This window comes from Hyposmocoma kahamanoa, unplaced genomic scaffold (genome assembly GCF_003589595.1).
Source record: "Hyposmocoma kahamanoa isolate Upper Pololo Valley unplaced genomic scaffold, ASM358959v1 92, whole genome shotgun sequence".
NCBI lineage: Eukaryota > Metazoa > Arthropoda > Insecta > Lepidoptera > Cosmopterigidae > Hyposmocoma > Hyposmocoma kahamanoa.
The window spans coordinates 7,778,727-7,796,976 of NW_020654748.1; the positions used below are offsets into that span (position 1 = coordinate 7,778,727).

The 18,250-nt window shown below is 33.7% G+C and overlaps 1 protein-coding gene across 2 annotated transcripts in view; it reads right to left on the minus strand.

The window, feature by feature from the left end:
* Window positions 1–429: 429 nt before the first annotated feature.
* LOC113236453 (antichymotrypsin-2-like) overlaps window positions 430–18,250 on the minus strand; it is a 23,635-nt gene continuing 5,814 nt past the window's right edge. Inside the window, exons 2-10 of one of the 2 annotated variants that reach the window (XM_026472525.1) lie at window positions 15,042–15,142; window positions 10,849–10,992; window positions 10,492–10,695; window positions 10,304–10,402; window positions 9,999–10,139; window positions 9,625–9,834; window positions 7,248–7,392; window positions 1,630–1,748; window positions 430–489 (exon numbers count right to left, since the gene is read on the minus strand). In XM_026472525.1, coding sequence (XP_026328310.1) covers window positions 1,630–1,748; window positions 7,248–7,392; window positions 9,625–9,834; window positions 9,999–10,139; window positions 10,304–10,402; window positions 10,492–10,695; window positions 10,849–10,992; window positions 15,042–15,142 — 1,163 coding nt within the window. In that variant the 3' untranslated portion in view covers window positions 430–489. Of the gene's footprint in view, window positions 490–661; window positions 707–1,629; window positions 1,749–7,247; window positions 7,393–9,624; window positions 9,835–9,998; window positions 10,140–10,303; window positions 10,403–10,491; window positions 10,696–10,848; window positions 10,993–15,041; window positions 15,143–18,250 lie in introns of those variants that run through there. The other variant, XM_026472526.1, reaches the window with a different exon arrangement.

Here is an 18,250-nt window from a genome sequence, read left to right on the forward strand (position 1 = left end):
AGTCCGGACTTGAGCATTGAGTAGAGTTCTGGAATACGACCCTTAAATTAAGTTATATTAAGAATAACATTAACTAAGCATTGTGAAGATTGTGAAGAGAAGAGAAGAGAAGAAGGCAGTAATCTCTGATTGTAATCAAGTGAATTATTTGTAGAGAAGCAAATAATCTAAACCATGGTTCTCTACATCAGAGGATTGCTAATAATGATTATATGATATCGAATAGAAGTATTGAAGAAAGTTACAGTATTGAATGAAATACTATAAACACATGGTAAATGGTTATTTGTGTGAACTTCGAGTATCAGTTGATAAGAATTTTTTTTTCTAAAATTCTTTGTTATAGAACCCCCAGACATAAAGAAAACAAATTAGTATTAGAATAATTCAAAACTTTTATTGATGATGAAAATAAAATTCGGCATTTAATTTTTTCAAACCGGATGTGTTTTAGTAACACAATTACAAACAAAAAGATTTGTTTTAGTCCTGAAAAAAAAAATGCGTCAAAATTAATAATGATTGCGTTAAAAACTTACACAGCTTACAAAAGATGTTTATGAGTAGGAATAACAAAAAATAACAAAGGTATTTGATAATACTAAGGGTCCGTTATAATTCATTTATACATATGTATACTCCGTATAGAACATGCGTTTTCCAGGTCTCCATTGGTATTGCAGGCAGAGATGGTATATGGTAATGTCTGATATAAAGAAAATTTGATTAGATTGGTCATTGTGACACTAATTAAAAAAATACAAAAGACAACAAAAGAGGATATAAACAAAGCAAAGAAAGAGTATAAAAAAATAAAAAATGTAGCGATATATGTAGAAGAAAGGAAGACTTTGAAAGAAAAACATGTTTGACAGAAGGTTATTTGATGAGTTGCGAAGCAACATTAAATTGTTTTAGAGGCCAATGAGAGTAGCTAGAATCACAGTTAGAATCTCGGAACTTGTAAAAGAAATGTATGGTGAAAGGAGAAGTGTGATTCAAGAGATTAAGTGAATACTTTGAAAGTTTAATCAAAGAAAAGACTAGGCAAAAGTCTTAAGAAAGAGGCACTTCTCTCTCTCTTGAAACTTGACAGTACAAGTGCAGGCTTAGATAGCTATGGACAGAAGTCAAGATGAAAGTACGAGCATGACAAACATTATTGAAGGGCTGGAAAGTATAAAATCGGGTAACGCAGTGGCATTTGATTGAATTTTCGTTGAAATGTTGAGACCATGACAGGGTGTAGTACCTGATCAGCTGTGCCGCCTTTTAAAACTTTTTGGAATAGCGACGAAATACAAAGAGACTGGTGCAAGGTTATCAACGTACTACTCTAGAAAGGACAAGAGACGCACAAAACTGTAAAAATTACCGCGGATTTCTGTAATAATAATAACAGAATAACCTACATTATGTTGTTTTTCTAATTAGAAATTTACGTACCAATCTTATCCAAATATGTATATTTAAAATACAAGGCAAAGACACGGTAAGGCAAGGCAAGGGTACAATTGTTTATTATATAATTTGTTATTGATATGAATGTGTAAGCGAATCATAGGTTTGAAGTTAAAGTCTTTAAATACCAGAATGACATGCGTAATTTAAAAAGTCTGATAAAAGTACCTAAGAATGATATACGCCATTAAACAGTGTGTTATCTCCTGCCTTTAGGACGAAGACAAACGGATGGTTCGCTGTAAATTTGGCTGGCGGGGGCATGCTGAGAGCTACTGGTCTGAATGCTGAAAATAACAATTGTGTTGAATTGGTAAATATGTACAATGAGCTCGAGTACTAGGAAGGATTTAACTTTCTTGTTGGAGACCCCTAGAGGTCATACTACATATCAACTTGGACGAATTATAAAATGGAAATTGAAAAATCTGCTTATATGGATTTAAAAGCGATGACAAAATATGTTGAAATGAAAATGTGAAACGTAGTTACAACGTAAATATTATTATTCCAGTTTGATGCAATTATCTAAGAATGATATACGCCATCAAGGAGTATATTTCCTCCCTCCTTCAGGAAAGAGACAAACAGATGGTCAGCTAAAAATTCATCTAACTGAAATATTGTTAAACTTTCAAGATCTGCTTGGAATGCTGATAATGAACAGCAATTGGGCGGAAAGAAGAAAAGAACAATACTTGCGACAGGACAAGAGTAATAAAATGTATATGGAACGAAACGAAGAATTTTTGATAGTATTTCTTTAAAATTAAATAATACTCTTAATATAGTAATGTATCCCAAATGACTTCACCACGTTCAACCTGTCTCCCAAATGCAAACCACAAAAGGCGGGCTTGAGAACTGTGATTTATTTATCGAGACAAAGAATAATAACGTTATTTTGTAGATGCATAAGTAGATTTTTGCTTTATTTATTCGACTAATATTTATTGATTTTATTGAATAGCGGTGACTACACCGCTATTATATAGTACTTATTATTATTATATAGTTGGTACTAACCAAAAGTCCTAAAATCTGCCCGATCGCAATACTATTAAATTATCATGAAAATATTGCAGAATTGTGCAAAAAACTTTGCAACTACGAGTACTATAAAAGCGTTTTTGATCAGCACAAAGTCATAATCATTCCGGCACATCTCACCACGTGCAAAATAAGAAAACAACCCCAATCCTAATAAGAAAATGCTTTTAGCTATTAGTACCTAAGAGTTAAAAACTCAATTAAAGAGAATATATTGTCTTCCCTTCAAGAAAAAGATGAACGGATGATCGCCTAGAATTCGGGGCGACCCCAACGTACAGATGAGGGATAATAATATGCGAAGTGAAATGCTGCAATTATATGCTTAGGAATGAATTTTATAAAAAACCGCCCTCAAAAGTTTGTGGAATTATACCTATATAGCTGTAGGCCAAGTTTTATTAAAATCGGTTAACGGAAAGTGGGTGAAATCGAATAAACCGTATTCATCCCCTAATTTGCCACCCGTAGAGGTGGAATATTTTCTTTAAATTTCAATGGGATCACTACCGAGGTACCCCCTTTCCAACAAAAAAAAAAAAGAATCATCGAAATCACAATCGTAACAGTGCTCGCGTAACATACACACAAAAAATATGGAACAAGTCGAATTAAGAACATTTTCAGGAGGTTAGGTAAGGAACAGTTAATTTTGAAATAGTTTTTTACGATAAGATGCCACGCTATAAAGAAAATAGACGCCATCTACATTTACACATACAACATTCCACTATTATCTCTCGGGGTAGGGTTTAACATAATTACTATGCATTATGCATAAAATACATAATTATGATAAATTGATGCTTCCAGCTAAGAAAAATCTAATGATGAACGAAAATGTATTGATGAAATATGGTTAACGAACGGGGAATGTGAATTTTAATTATTAATTATTTTGGGCGTGGTTAATTTCACAGTCTTCTGCATAGAACAGAAATATCATTAATTTTTTATCAGCAATGCATTACACATGCTTTATTTTAGTGTAAATGTTCCCAAACTTTTTGGCTCACTAAGAAAAATTAACCACCGCCACAAAAAATAATTGAAAACACATAGTTTTATATTAACTTAATACAAAAAGGAAATTATAAGGAAAAAATATATGTATATGTAGTGTCGTTTATATAGATAATTCAGGTTTTTTTTCTTCAAATTCGGTAGCACCCGTTGGAAGCATCAGCGACCCACAATTGCCCCCGAGACCCCTATGACTCTACTTCCCTAGGACTCTTCAGCCTCACACACTTTGGAAAACTATGTTTTATAGTACTTATTTGTTTGAAGTACCTAAATACGAAAAACTCCATTAAATATTATATCGTTTTCAATCTTTAGAATATATACGAAGGGATGATCTGCTTGGAATTGTTGGTCGAAGTAGGTATTACAGAAATATGCATATTTCTGTAATTTAAAAAGAAATATTGTTTGAAAATGTCTGAGAGCAAACTAGTGGCGAGTAAATTAATCACCAAAATTATTATGTTTTATTAAAGTTATCTATTGATAACTGTTTGTGTCGCGCAACTTACGTCACTATGATCGAATTTCGCTATTTTGAAAAATGCCGTGTTTGTTGTATTACTGGATAATTTCTGTACTGAGATTATTTTATGTACATGGTATACTACCTCAGCTCAAATATAATTTTTTCCGTACAAATAGAGTTCATTGTGCTTGGGTCGAGCGGCTTTATTATTTATTATAAATTAGAATTTATTTTATTATATATTAGAATTTATTTTTTTACGAACGAAATTAAAGCCATTTGAAAAATGTATAATGTATAGTATACGTGTTCTATTTAGATCAGTTATATAAAAAAAAATTGGTATAAGTCAAGTACTTATTAGATACAACGGTTTTCTTGTAAACGTTCGAGATAAGTTTGTTTTCATTTTTGTAGGGAAAATTTTTATGAATCGTGTTTTCACACTGTATTATTATCAGTGTATATTCTGAATTTTACTATATATTTTTTCAAAAGTGATTGGTTCAACACTTTCACTGTTATGACGAATCAACCAAAGTAATTTGAGGTAGAATATACTTTTAAGGCCACAAAAAGACATAAATATTTTTAATATTATCGATTTCAATGTCAATGAGCATTATTCTAACACTGAACAGTACCTTACAATATTATTGCAAAAACATGCAAATTTTATTGTTAATTTACGAGTATAATTACTGCAACACGTATATGATCGGATCATCAAGAAATATTTGTGAAATATGTTAACAAAGAAAATGAAACTATTTTCCCGGATTTAAATCGCGTATATTTGTATTTCAAACCAACCGACGTTTCGGGCCCTTTACAGGTCCCATGGTCACGGTTGACTGAGGTGGTACAGTCTTCAACCAGTTATGTCTAATATTGATGCAAACCACCCTATTTTTTCTCTATAGTTACAATAGTCATAAATTAAATACCTTATTTTTAATTTTACAAAGAAAACATTCCAATTTACGCTATATTAAATTTTACAAATTATTTTATTATATTACGACACCGTCGTGTAAACAAGTCTGCGGTCTGCGAGCATGTCATGGATAAACCTACACATTCAATGAAGTTTGACAAACCCCGGGTCCTTGCAAAAGAAGTCCGTTATCTACCCAGGATGCTGGAGAGGCCTTTGAAATTAAAAAACATCCTAATTTCAACAGGGAAGATGGTTTCTCAGTACCACCAGTTTGGGATCCAGTATTTCCTCTAATGAAAAATCCCAAACAGACATAAGACTGCAGTACTAATTAATATGTTTTAGCTTATTCTAATTTCTATTAATAATTAATTGAACTTAATAAAAATTTATTCGATAAAATAATTTGTAAAACTTAATATAGCGTAAATTGGAATGTTTTCTTTGTAAAATTAAAAATAAGGTATTTAATTAATAACTATTGTAACTATAGTGAAAAAATAGGGTGGTTTGCGTCAATATTAGACATAACTGGTTGAAGACTGTACCACCTCAGTCAACCGTGACCATGGGACCTGTAAAGGGCCCGAAACGTTCGGTTTGTTTGAAAAAACAAATATACGCGATTTAAATCCGGAAAAATAGTTTCATTTTCTATGTGTAACAATCGCGAAAACCTAAGAACTCGATATATGTGAACAACTTAACAAAATAATAATATAGAAATTTAAACTTTACTCCTAAAAATTAAAACAAGCGTTTGAAAGATATATACAATAATTATGTATACATTCCAACAGTCACCAGTCTAAAACCTGACTGTAAGTAATTATGTCAATCAATTCTGTTTGCCTATAAATTCAATAAATACATAATCAATCTTCTACCACCAACATTTTTGAATGAATAAAAAATTTGTACTAAGAAGCAGTCCAAATTCATGTTTCAAGAACTTTGGGTAAGGTAGAGTTAATGTTATAAAATTCTATTCATAGTGTACTTTGACGACTAATATAAAAAGAGATTTGCGAAATATAACACTCTGATCGTCCACTAAAAACTACGTATAATTTATATAATTGTCATTTATACTCTTACATACTTGGTATGTTTAAAAAATACTTTTAAGCGTGAAGTGAATTATGAAATAATAATGTTGTATTCGAAGCAACGCGCTTAGGTACTATTAGAAAAAGCGTAGGTTTAGTTAGCCTTATACATTAAACGAAAAAAATAATTTGTCATTTTATATCACTTAACGAGAAAATATGCAATGTAACATAAGAAAATATTCTATGTAATCGTGGGTATCCATTAGGTTTGCGAACCAACTGTGTTCCGCGCATTTGCGACTGCTCCACTAGTGGATACGTTCTCACACAACGTTGCACGCTTTTGTTGACGCGAAGGAAGCAAGACGTTTTAGCAGAATCGATGCGCTAACCTAACGGAGCACTCGGTTTTCTTGTAGTGATGCGCGGAACGTCTCCATTTAAGCGGTTATAAATGCGCGGAGCAGAGTTGGTGCGTGGTACACGTACACCCATACTTATTAAATTCCAGTGGTATAAATAGTATGTTCTAATAATATTAAACATATGTATAGTGCCGTTTCTGCACAACTATGCCTAAATGGGAAGTTGTGTAGTACTTCAGATTCCTATTTCGAGTGCTTTAATGTTGGTTTCGATTTCTTGGAACAGATATATAGAATTACGATTCTAAAAATATCATACAGACTTAAGGTAACGTAGGGCCTCTCTCAAATGTATCTATTCTTAATACGATTTAGGTATTGTAGGGTGTGAGAGATTTGAGTTTAGGCGAAAACGAAATCTATTAATACATTACAGAAGGATTTTTAGAAGTGATATAAATAGCCCAGTAGCACTTCAATCTATTCGTTTGTTAGCGCCTCAAAATTATACGTGATTAGGCGTTCCATGCCGCCTTCAACAGTTTGCGACACCAGACGCCTGCAATTCCTCCAAGCCTAGAGCTTGTCTTGCTCAATACTCTCTTGGACGATATGTTCACCGATAAGTTACCGAAACTAATAAATAATTTTGACATTTTTCTGAATAACTACTTGACATGATCATAGAGTGTACTTAACATTACTGATTATTATATTTTTATTGTTTTATTTTTTTTCTGTCTTATGAGCATTGGAAGTGTTTTGGGTGACACTGTAAACTCACAATGTATATTACTAAATAAACAAATAAATGGCGTTTCAGGTGGTAGACATAGAGTATATCCCCGTGATCCCGTTTAACAGAGGTCCGCCAAAATGCTTACCATTTCCAGTAGCTGCTTCAGCACCTTGTTCATTGACTTCAATAAATGCTTTTTGGACGGCTTTACTCACGTACAGCCTTTCTCCGCTCTTTAACAAACGACTCAATTGGGCTTGTTGAGGTTCAAAAATCCGTTTCACATCGAGCTGAGAATATTTAAAACATTATATGATATATATATAGTGTATATATTATATATAGTATATTTAATACGAAAAAATTATGTGATTTTGGAGAAATTTGATGGTTTACTGTTTATTGTGATACACAATAAACGGTAAACGACGTCATAGATACCTATGACGTCGTTTTTATGTCGATAAATTAATGTCAATGTAAATTTACATTTTTTATAAATAATGTCTTTATTCGGTAATGTATGCTTCTATAAACAGGGTACCCCACGGCTATGCGACACGGAGGAAAGAACTTTAAATATATAGATATAAAGTAGATGGGATATTTTGTCAAACTAAGCTTTATTTTTATAATCTCAGTGCAGAGTACTAAAACCGACCTCAAAAGTTATTAATCCCCTAGTTTGCCACCCTTGAAAGGTGGAATATTTTCTTCAAATTTAAATGGGACTAGTATTGTATCCTTTTTCCAACAAAAAAAGAATCACCAAAATCGATTCACAAATAACATACATACACAACGCATATGCACAACATATACAACGCGTGAATATCGTCGCTTAAATGCTTAACGGCCGCAAGTCAAAAGTTCACTTTTTTACAGGAGAGGCGATCAAAGTTTTCGACCACATTTTTTAAAATGTTAAAATTGTTTTATTTTTAAATACCCATGTATTTATACTCAAAATATGCGTATCATAAGGTTCTATAAATTTGTAAACATAGACACAACTCACAAAAGGACTATTTAGCTCAAAAGTTAGCCACGAAAGTGCGGAATGCCAAACGGGCATTTGCGTTTGCGTGACTTCGTGTAGTATTAAAGTTTGACCGTTTTCAAACACATTTTTGCAATAAAAACATTTTTAAATTTTTTTGTGATGCGGCGGTTTAGCATTTATGCGACGATATATACAAAAAAAAATTCAGAACCTCTTCCTTTTTTTTGAAGTCGGTTGAAAAGTAACTAGTACTGCATTCCAAGCGAAGTAATGCGAGCATTAGTGCGTGCCTGATTTTGAAGGGTAAGGGTGCTAGTGAAATCACTGGCACATGGGACTTGTTAAGTTATGTCTCAGGGTAACGAATGCAGTGGCTGTGCAGATTAGAGCAGATCTTTGCAATTTAAAACTGTGATTGGCATTCCAACATTGCTCGTGACGACGATGCTGATGTTGCATTCATAGCGACTATAATGGTTGTCACCGGCCAAATACAATAAAATAATTTATTTCATATTATCAATATTACTATTTAAAATATAATATCAAATGATAATATGATCGTTACCGATATAAACTAAATGATTATAAAATAGAGTAGTATAACTAAAGAATATACATAAACTCAAATAAAAATAAAATTACAATTTCTTGGAAAGAAATTTCTCTACACTGTAGAATTAATTCATTATCCAATTAAACGAGTTTTTGTAGGCAAAATACGTTTCGTCGTTTGTGTGATGAATCCAGTTTTTGATAAATGTTAAATTTACACTTATAGAAGATGGCTACTTGTATTACGTGGTTACATGTGAGAGCAATAAAAAGTAGTTTAAAAGTAGTAAAAGCGTGCATTTTATTTTAAAAAGTGTTCTACGACATACCAATTTGTAACACTTTTCAGGTTTGTAGATAGGCGTTCATAGAATCGGGAACCTATTTTCCGCGGATTTCTTGTTTAAAATTCCGTTTTCTTCATTTCGCAGGCCCGGACTCCGCCCGTATATCGCTCAAGTTAGTGTTCAAGTTTTAACGCGCATAAATTATTATTATAGCATATATTGTGAATTCATTATATGGTGTTTTATTACTTGACCATTACACAACATCTAGATAGAGCCTACAATATTCCTAGCATTAACCGTGCTGATGTTATATCCGGAGAGGTTAGCTTATTCTAGTTAATTTAAATCCAACTTAGATTCGGGTGCACAGGAAGGTAAAGTGGCTAACTACGACAGTTTTTTTATGATACCAAATGACGGGACAAATAAGTCGTGCGCCTGGTGGTAAGCGACATGCCTGTCCATAAAGTTGCAATGCCGTTCAAAGCTTTAAAACGCAAAGATCTGAGGGGTACTTCCACTGCGCCCGTCACTCTGATACATAAGTTGAAAAGTCCCATGTGCCTGTAATTTCACCAGCAAATTTATCCTTCAAAACTGAAAGGCAATCGAATGGACAAGTTCTTTCACAAGGAGCTCTACGCTACTACAATTACAATATGTGCAATGCTTACTTTTTTAAGAACATCCTTAAGATTAATTTCGGTTTCAATCTTGAATTTAGGCAATGCTACATTAACGGTAAAAGTGGACATCTTTGAAGTAGCTGATGTCAAGGCGGAAGGATCTTTAAGTTTTTCTACGAGAGCATCAAGACCGTCAACTTCTTTGGGTAGAATCACGATGAAAGAGGCTTGAAGTCCTGAATAAGGGAGCTCCAGCACCTAGAAACATGTTTATGGTTGTATTTTTTTTAATTAAAACAGGATCTAGAGCTGAGGAGATTTTATTTATTATATCCTGATGAAGGGTTTGCATGTATCTGTGTAAATAATAATTATATTAATACTTCCTACATTCACAGATGAAATTTATTTAATTATTTTACCTGAGCATTCAACTCGACGCTATCATAATAGCTGAAGAAGCTTCGTATGTGCATCATTGGAACTTTGATTGTTTTGTCTTTAGAAACGTGGAAGTCTTCCTCCTCGGTGTTTTCATTGTTGAAAGGTCTGTTCCAAAGACCCTATATTTTTGAAAATTTGTTGAGAATAAAAAAAATAAAAAATAAAAATATTGTGCATAGTAGTTATAAGTAGGTTTACAATTTGTTTTTTAATATCAATCACATTATGAATTGTAAAAGTTTATAATATGTTTTTGAACTTTTGACATTTTCAATTCACTTACTTTGAAATAAATAGCGTTGACCAGTACACTGCGAGTGTCGGAATCTAAGCTATCTGCCGATACTAAATCTTTGATACGTTTGTTGGTTTGATCTTCGACCTATGAAGTGAAGAATGAAATGATTTTAATATACCAATTGTTCAACAACAAGCATCTATTATCTATTATTTAGGATAGGAACTGTTTACCCAACTATTGATTTCTTTTGCGGTTTCTGTGTTCTTCGTAAAATCTACGTTCTTCACCTCAGACTTGAAGACATCTTTGATGACGTCAGAAAATTCTGGATTCAACTCAAAATGCTCAGCAACATATATTTTGCTAGCTGTTTTGAGCTCTATACCTCTTACTGATTGCAACTTGTCGTTCAGCCGAGGAAACGCAGCTTTTGTCTAATAAGGAAAAAAACATGTCAACGAAACTTAGTTTGAGATGTATCGGTTTATGCAAATTTAATTTGTTTAAGTCACTGGTAATAAAATGTGTTCAATGGTCGAGATCGTCTTTCATCCGAATACACCACACACATGTCAGAATTTACTTACATCAATATCGTTACGGAGACCAATGGCCGTGAGAAGCTCATCATGGGTTGCGCCTTCCGATGCCAAACTAAGTTGGGCCAGAGGAGTGAACACAGAGAACGCAGACAATACCACACTTTTATTCGGGTTGCTCATTACCACTTCCTGTAAAAAAAATCCTTTATGTCGTCACGCGAGTGTTTCGTGTTTTTGTAACGAAATTTTAGAAATTTTAAACGATACGGTACCTACAACAATTTGAAAAGGTCAATAAAATTGATTTCGTGATATAATTCTGTACACTATATGGATAATGTGTTTTTCGGATATACACTAACACTTGAAACGTTTTCTTTTTATTTTATTATTATACCAAGTGACGGGATGAATAAGTAGTGCGTCTGTTGGTAAGCGACACGCCTGTCCATAGCAGTTGCAGTGCCACTCAGAGCTTTAAATCACGAAAATCTGAGGGGCACTGCAGCTGCAACGTCACTCTCAGACACAAAATGACAAAACAGAGACACAAGTCACATGTGCCTGTAATTTCACCAGCACCCTTACGAAGTACTGCTCACATTACTGCTTGGCGGCAAAAATAAGTACTTCCTTGGATGAACTCTTTCACAAAGAGCTCTACTGCTTCTCAAGAGTTTTAAGTTCCAAAATTTAATAACCTAAGCTCCGTCGTATCCAATTGAACAAACCATTTTGGAGAAGTCTTCTTAGCTATTTTAATAATTTTCTATCCTTCTTGAAAACAGATTCTTATTTCGATAGGTGAGAAATTATATTTCCTTTGTAACATTATATAATAGTATGCAGCATTACTGCATGGTTCATATTTTCGAAGTCAACTTTTTTCTTGTTAAATTTAAGTTTATGGACTCAGGCTGACTAAAGATACAAACGACATTTGAATAAGGTAAAGCGCCAAACCCTATGAGAGCATTCAGCCAATCTCCTCAAAGGGAAAGATTTTACTCTGTTTGTTCTGAGTGGTACGTAAGTGTCTAATTCTAATAAACTCAAGAACAATCTTATTATACACTTAAGTTCAGGAAATACGCTTTTTTATCTACAAGTAATTCATATAAGTCGTATTTATTCTAAGTAACTAATTCATGGTACCTATTCAGTTAGTATGTTGCAACTGTGGTTGCAAGCTTCCTATTGCGGTGGTTTTGTACTTATGAAATGTTACTAATTTTTATCTTTTTCACCGTATTTATTGATAAATCCTGTGGTAGCAAGTTCACATCCCGGTCAAATAGCATTGTTTTTTTTTCTTTACTTTTGTGTAGAAATTAGTTTAACCACATGTATGGTTTAATCATTCGTTTTTGGTTAAAAAGTGAGTTTATTTACTTTTTTGTTTACTTTATATATTTAATCCCTTTTAGCCTGTTATTAATATTTAAGGGTAATATTCGGTAATTGTTGTTTATAGCATAGTTCAATTTTTTTCTGTATTTATTCATGCTGTATCTAATCACTGTTTGTACCATTACCAAAAGAAATTTAAAAAAATATATAATCGTTTGTGATATTGCCATCACACTTCTGTTAAGGTTCCATTTACTATAGAACTTCAAATTGTACCTTTTTATAAGTATAACAAATGGGTGTGTTATAAGTGTGTTGTAAGGGGTCTGCGACTTCATAACAACTAGTGGTATAATTCCCGTATTTTATAAATTACCTTTGTAATTCTAAAAATTGTAACATACTTGGGCCGCACTATAAGTTTCCGGAATGAATAAGAAAAAAATACTATAAATGGTCAGAAATTAACTTATTGTTTCTCAAAACATTCCCCGTTAGCGTTAATGCACTTTTTCATACGAATGAGCCAATTTTGAAAGATTTATGCCACTCCTCGGTGACAATCTCTGAAACATATTTTTCATACTCTTCGACAGCCTCTTCAGGTAATGAAAACCGTTGACTGCATAACTGGTTCTTAATTTTTGGAAATAAATAAAAGTCACAAGGTGCCAGGTCGGGACTGTACGCGGAATGGCTCATAAGGTCAACATTGTTTACCTTCAAAAATTTACTTGCCTGTCTGGCCGTGTGAGAACTGGCATTATCGTGGTGCAAGATGATACGGCGTTTACGGTTATTTTTACGGAGTTTGTCAATAACTTCCGGCAAACAAATGGTCGTGTACCAATCACTATTCACGATACAATAATCTCCAAAGCAACAGTAGCGACGTGTCCAGTTTTAATAAAAAAAGAAAGCAATCATCCGCTTAAAGGCACTTTGCTCGCGCGCCACCATGGTTGGTTGCGGCTCATCCCAAAAGACCCATACGCTCGATTGCTGCTTTGTTTTGGAATCGTAACTATAAATCCATGTTTCGTCATCTGTTACTATATCTCACACCAAATTTGACGCCCCTTCGTTGAATCTGGTAAGCATGGCATTGCACCAAGTGACGCGATCCGTTTTTTGAGCCTCAATCACATTGTGTGGGATTTGGGTGAGAGCACAGCTTTTTCACACCCGAATGTTTGTGTAGTATTGATTGTGTTTGACTCATGCCTATGCCTAAAGATGCCCGAATCTCCAGGTACATCACATACCTGTCTGTTTTGATCATGCGGCGCACAGCATCGATGTTTTTGTTGTTCACAGCAGTGGACGGGCGACCATTACGAAATTGATCACTGAGATTCACACGACCGCGTTTGAATTCTGCAAAACCAGCTATAAATAGTCGCGTTGCGTGGTGCTACATCACCAAAAACAGTTTGAAGCCAAGCGAAGCTCTGCTGAGCTGTTAAATTACACTTAAAGTCGTAGAAAATCATACTACGCGAACTTTCAAGAGTTAAAACCATGGTGATGTAGACAACCAATTTCTGGAATGACGCCACAATGTAAAAACAAGTGACAGTTAGATGAAACAAACTGTATTTTAGAGCCAAAGAGTTCCATTTTCAAACGTTGTAATTACTTTTTAAATATTGTTTATGTAAGTGGCCAGTTCCGGAAGCTTATAGTGCGCCCTATGTATTAGTGGTTTGGTGATTACTATTTAGTTATTATACATTGTAATCTAATAATTGTAAGAAGTTTATAGATTGTAGGCAGGTATCAATAATGTGTTAGCAGAGCGACAAGCCGTCTGTTTTAAAGTTTTTAAGGTTTTATTTCCATCACGTCGTAATAAATTGTTTTGGCGTTTAAATTTAATTTTCCGTTTGATTCGAGACGTGGCCTTGGTCCCAAGTAGTGAGTTAATCCCCATATGCTACAAATACTACTAAGATACGGAGATTGATTGGTGGGTGACGGGGAGAGAGCTTATGCTTGGTGTGAATTGAATTCAGAAGGAATATATTTTTGCGCCAACGTCGGTGCAAGCGTTCATACCGTTGCCATGGATGAATAGGGTATCAACTAAAAAATTTCGACTTTTTACTTTAAAATGCAGTCCTCAAAACATATATAGACATAATAAACATAAAGTTAAAAATATTTATTTCTAAAACGAAGACGATTATTTCAAGGTAATACCTTTTTGGGGTATTTTTTCATTTAATTGTTATGGTAATCTATAGTACTTACTTACAGAGTAATTTTTGATATACTATTATGTTCCTCAATGTTCTATCGAATTGAATATTATTCCTTCTTTTATTTAAAAGTATTAAGCATGAATTAGTCAGTTAAAACTCTAAATCACAAATATTTTATATTCATAAAGATAATATTATAGAACTCTCTGAACAACTTTAGGATTTTGTCAAAACTACGGAACTGAATAGAATAAGTACAATAAGAAGAAGAACAACATACACAACACAATATTCGAAAATACTGTTAAATGTGCTTCAAATACATATAGGAGAGGAGAACCAGATAACAATAGCGGCTGAAATAATGCTAGAAGAAAGTTTGCAGTTGCAGTCCCGAAAAATCTGTGTTTTTGAGCGAATACCCTGTTCATCTGGACCAACGTACAAATCTTTCATTTATGAGCATTCGGCTTCGCACGGCGGACAACGTTATTTTCACCTCTCTGAGCGTGTGCTTATGTTCCTTTTTCCTTGTAGTGAGCGCCTGGTGTCATTAGTCAGATTTAGTAGGCTATTATAGCGTAGGTATTTTCGATTTTGTATGAGAGTGATGTGTCTGTTAAGTAACTATGGTAAAAATATTCATGAAATGAATACTATATATGGAAATAATTTATGACTTACAGAGAACATTTTTGCCGTGAATTGGTTGCTTGCTTCCGTAAGGAGGTTGTCTTGTTGGACTGTATCTTGCTGGCCTATGGCTGCTGCCACGAGTACCAATACTGTAATACAAAGGTTTAAAAGTAATTTTTCTAATGACTTTAAAATGTCAGACAGCCCAATCAGACCGGCCGAATACTTGAAAAATGTCTGTTGGTGTTGGATGAGGAAGGCTCAGACTGAACGCTCGCTGCTGTGGCGTAACTTGGAAGAGGCATTGTTCTACTGAATAGAGTCCAATAATGATAGTGTTAACAGTTTATTTCCATAAGTACATTATATTATTTGTAAACTTAGGCAAAATGTATCGCGTTTACTCATGTGTTGTATTCCTAAATTATTTGATCTACGCCTTGGCTACGTATTTTTTTTCGCACACACTCATAACCCCACACTAGGGAAACCCTTTGTCTCGGATGACATGGACACACACATAGACAATCACAAATTACACCCAAACTCGGGAATCGAACCTGGGACCTCTGCGTGGCAGATCAGCATGGTAGCCGTTCGGCTACGGAGACAGTTAATTGTAAAAAGCCTTCGAATTTATATGTATAATAACTGTCTACCTTTTCATCTCTATGTGAGTGGTGTTTTATTATAAATTGTAAATTACCTTGATATGGTATTTTATAGTGTTATATTATGGCATTGATAATATGAAATTAATGATTCCATTGTATCCGTTAGGTACCGTAAAATAAAATTTTAATAAACATAATGCAAAGTAGTTATATATATATATATCAATTGTGATAACCTGAGATAAAAAACAGAATTAAATAAAATTATCATTTATAAATTACGTACATAACCTTGACTCTGATCGTACTGTATGTACAGACACTGGAACACGTTTTGTAATCTGAGTTAAGGTCGAAAAATTACACTCGGAAATAAAATTATTTATGCAGATCTAAGGGAGAGGCCTGATGAGCGTAATCTTTTGAGTTGTGAGTACCTAGCGTTTTTTGACTTGCTTAATTTAAAAAGTCCGGTTTGTGTCACTCGATGACGCAAAATGCGTTGTCTACGACTTACCAGGTTTAAGTAAAATATTCGAAAAGGTTATATTGACTCAACTACTGTCGTATTTCGGTACGAATTATATTTTTCATAGTGAACAATATGGGTTTACTAGTGGTAGATCGACTAGCGATGCGGGGGTAGCACTACTAAAACACATCTTTGATGCTTGGGAAAGATCCCAGAATGCTGTTGGGGTTTTCTGAGACCTCTAAAGGCATTTGATTGCGTGGATCGTATAACTCTTATTAGGAAGCTGGAATATTACGGAGTAAGTGTCAAGGCATTGGAACTTGTCATATCTTAACGGTAGAATTCAGAAAGTAGACATAAATGGAGTGACTTCTTTGAGTTCTCCAGTAAAAACGACCTTTCTTATTTCTCATTTATATTAATGATCTACCATTCTTTGTTAAGGACCTTTGCGAAATAGTATTGTTTGCTGAAAACAGACAGATATGACGTTAACTATGATAATATATTAATTATATGATGACTACTATGAATGATACCCTTTCAAAGATAGTTTATTGGTTTAATATTAACAATTTATTGCTCAATGCCAAGAAGACAAAGTGAGTTAAATTTAAATTACCTAATGTAAAATCGACTAGTCCAATCATAGAAATAAATGGAGAAAAGTTAGACCTTGTTAATAAAGCTGTCTTTTTGGGAGTGACCTATAGTAAACTCCAATGGTTTCCACATATATCTTCCTTGGCCAGCAGATTAAGCTTTGCTGCATACGCAGTCCGTGGGATAAGTGAACTTATCGATGTTGCTACTGATAGACTAGTTTACTTTAGTTACTTCCATAATATAATGTCCTACGGGATTCTCATGTGGGGTAAAGCGGCAGATATACAAACCATATTTGTGTTGCAAAAACGAGCGATTCGTTCTGTGTACCCTTGGATTTCTCTTAGAGAAAAGTTTCATGAGACTGGTATCATAACTGTGGCATCTCAGTACATATAAAAATGTACATATTTTCGTTGAGAAAGAAGATATCTATAATATTAACCTTAGAACTAAGTCCAAACTCAAGGTACCACGTTTTCGTTTAACTAAGGTAAACGATTCTTTTATGGGAACTGTATACGTTTTTACAATAAGATTATATTAAGGTTACCATTTTCTAAGTTTAAAACTACCATTAACTGTTTTAAGTGAAAAGTCATATTACAAAACTTCGTGTTAGATATAGAATGGAAAGACAACGTGAGCCTAGATTCCACACAAATATGATTCAAAATGTATTCTGTAGCATTTAAGTTTATTTGAAAAGAGCAATCCCTAGAGTTTCTTGCTTGTTCTTTATCAGTGAGGTCAGCGTAGTAAACGAGCAGTAGCTTAAAAAATGACGTTTTCAAGTGTAAAATTTTACCTATGGAATAAATGATTATTTGAATTTAATGATAATAATAATAATAATAATACTTTTTATTTCTCCACAAAATACAACAACAAATAAGAAGTACATAAACAGTCTTAGTAATTTTAGAACAGTATTTTGTAAGAGCTGGTGCTTGATATAGATTTAACACCTGTACTACAAGTCACCAGGCAAATGAAACATATGTTACTTGCAAATGAAACATATGTTACTAAGTATACATATACCAACCACAAATTATATCTATGAGAGAAAAAAGAAAAAGATGACAGAAATTAGAATATTCATATAAAAAAATAAAAAATAAATAAGTTACGGTAACAGAAAAACCTTCGAGATAATTCTTCTATGTGCGCGCGCTGTGTGTGTGTGTGTGTGTTTCCATTTTGTCCTCTGGACGGTGTTGAGACAACACACCCTTACACCTTATGACAGTGGCTCTGATAGGCGAAATTGCATAGTGGCCTCTTGTGACCGACTGAGGACTGCTTTAAGCCACAGATTGTTCTGCTTCCTTGGATATTTTCTTTACAATAAACTCCATCGACAGCTTCACATTTTTGGGTTAAATAATTTCGAATGTAAGAAGAGGTTGGCACATTGGTTGCAAAAATTAAATTATGATGATACGGAAAAGTTACTTCATCCAATAGTCTGACACAAACATAATGATCCGTTACTGGTACACACACTTACATGCACACGCACACACATGTATCCAAATTACGCACAACCAAACACACAC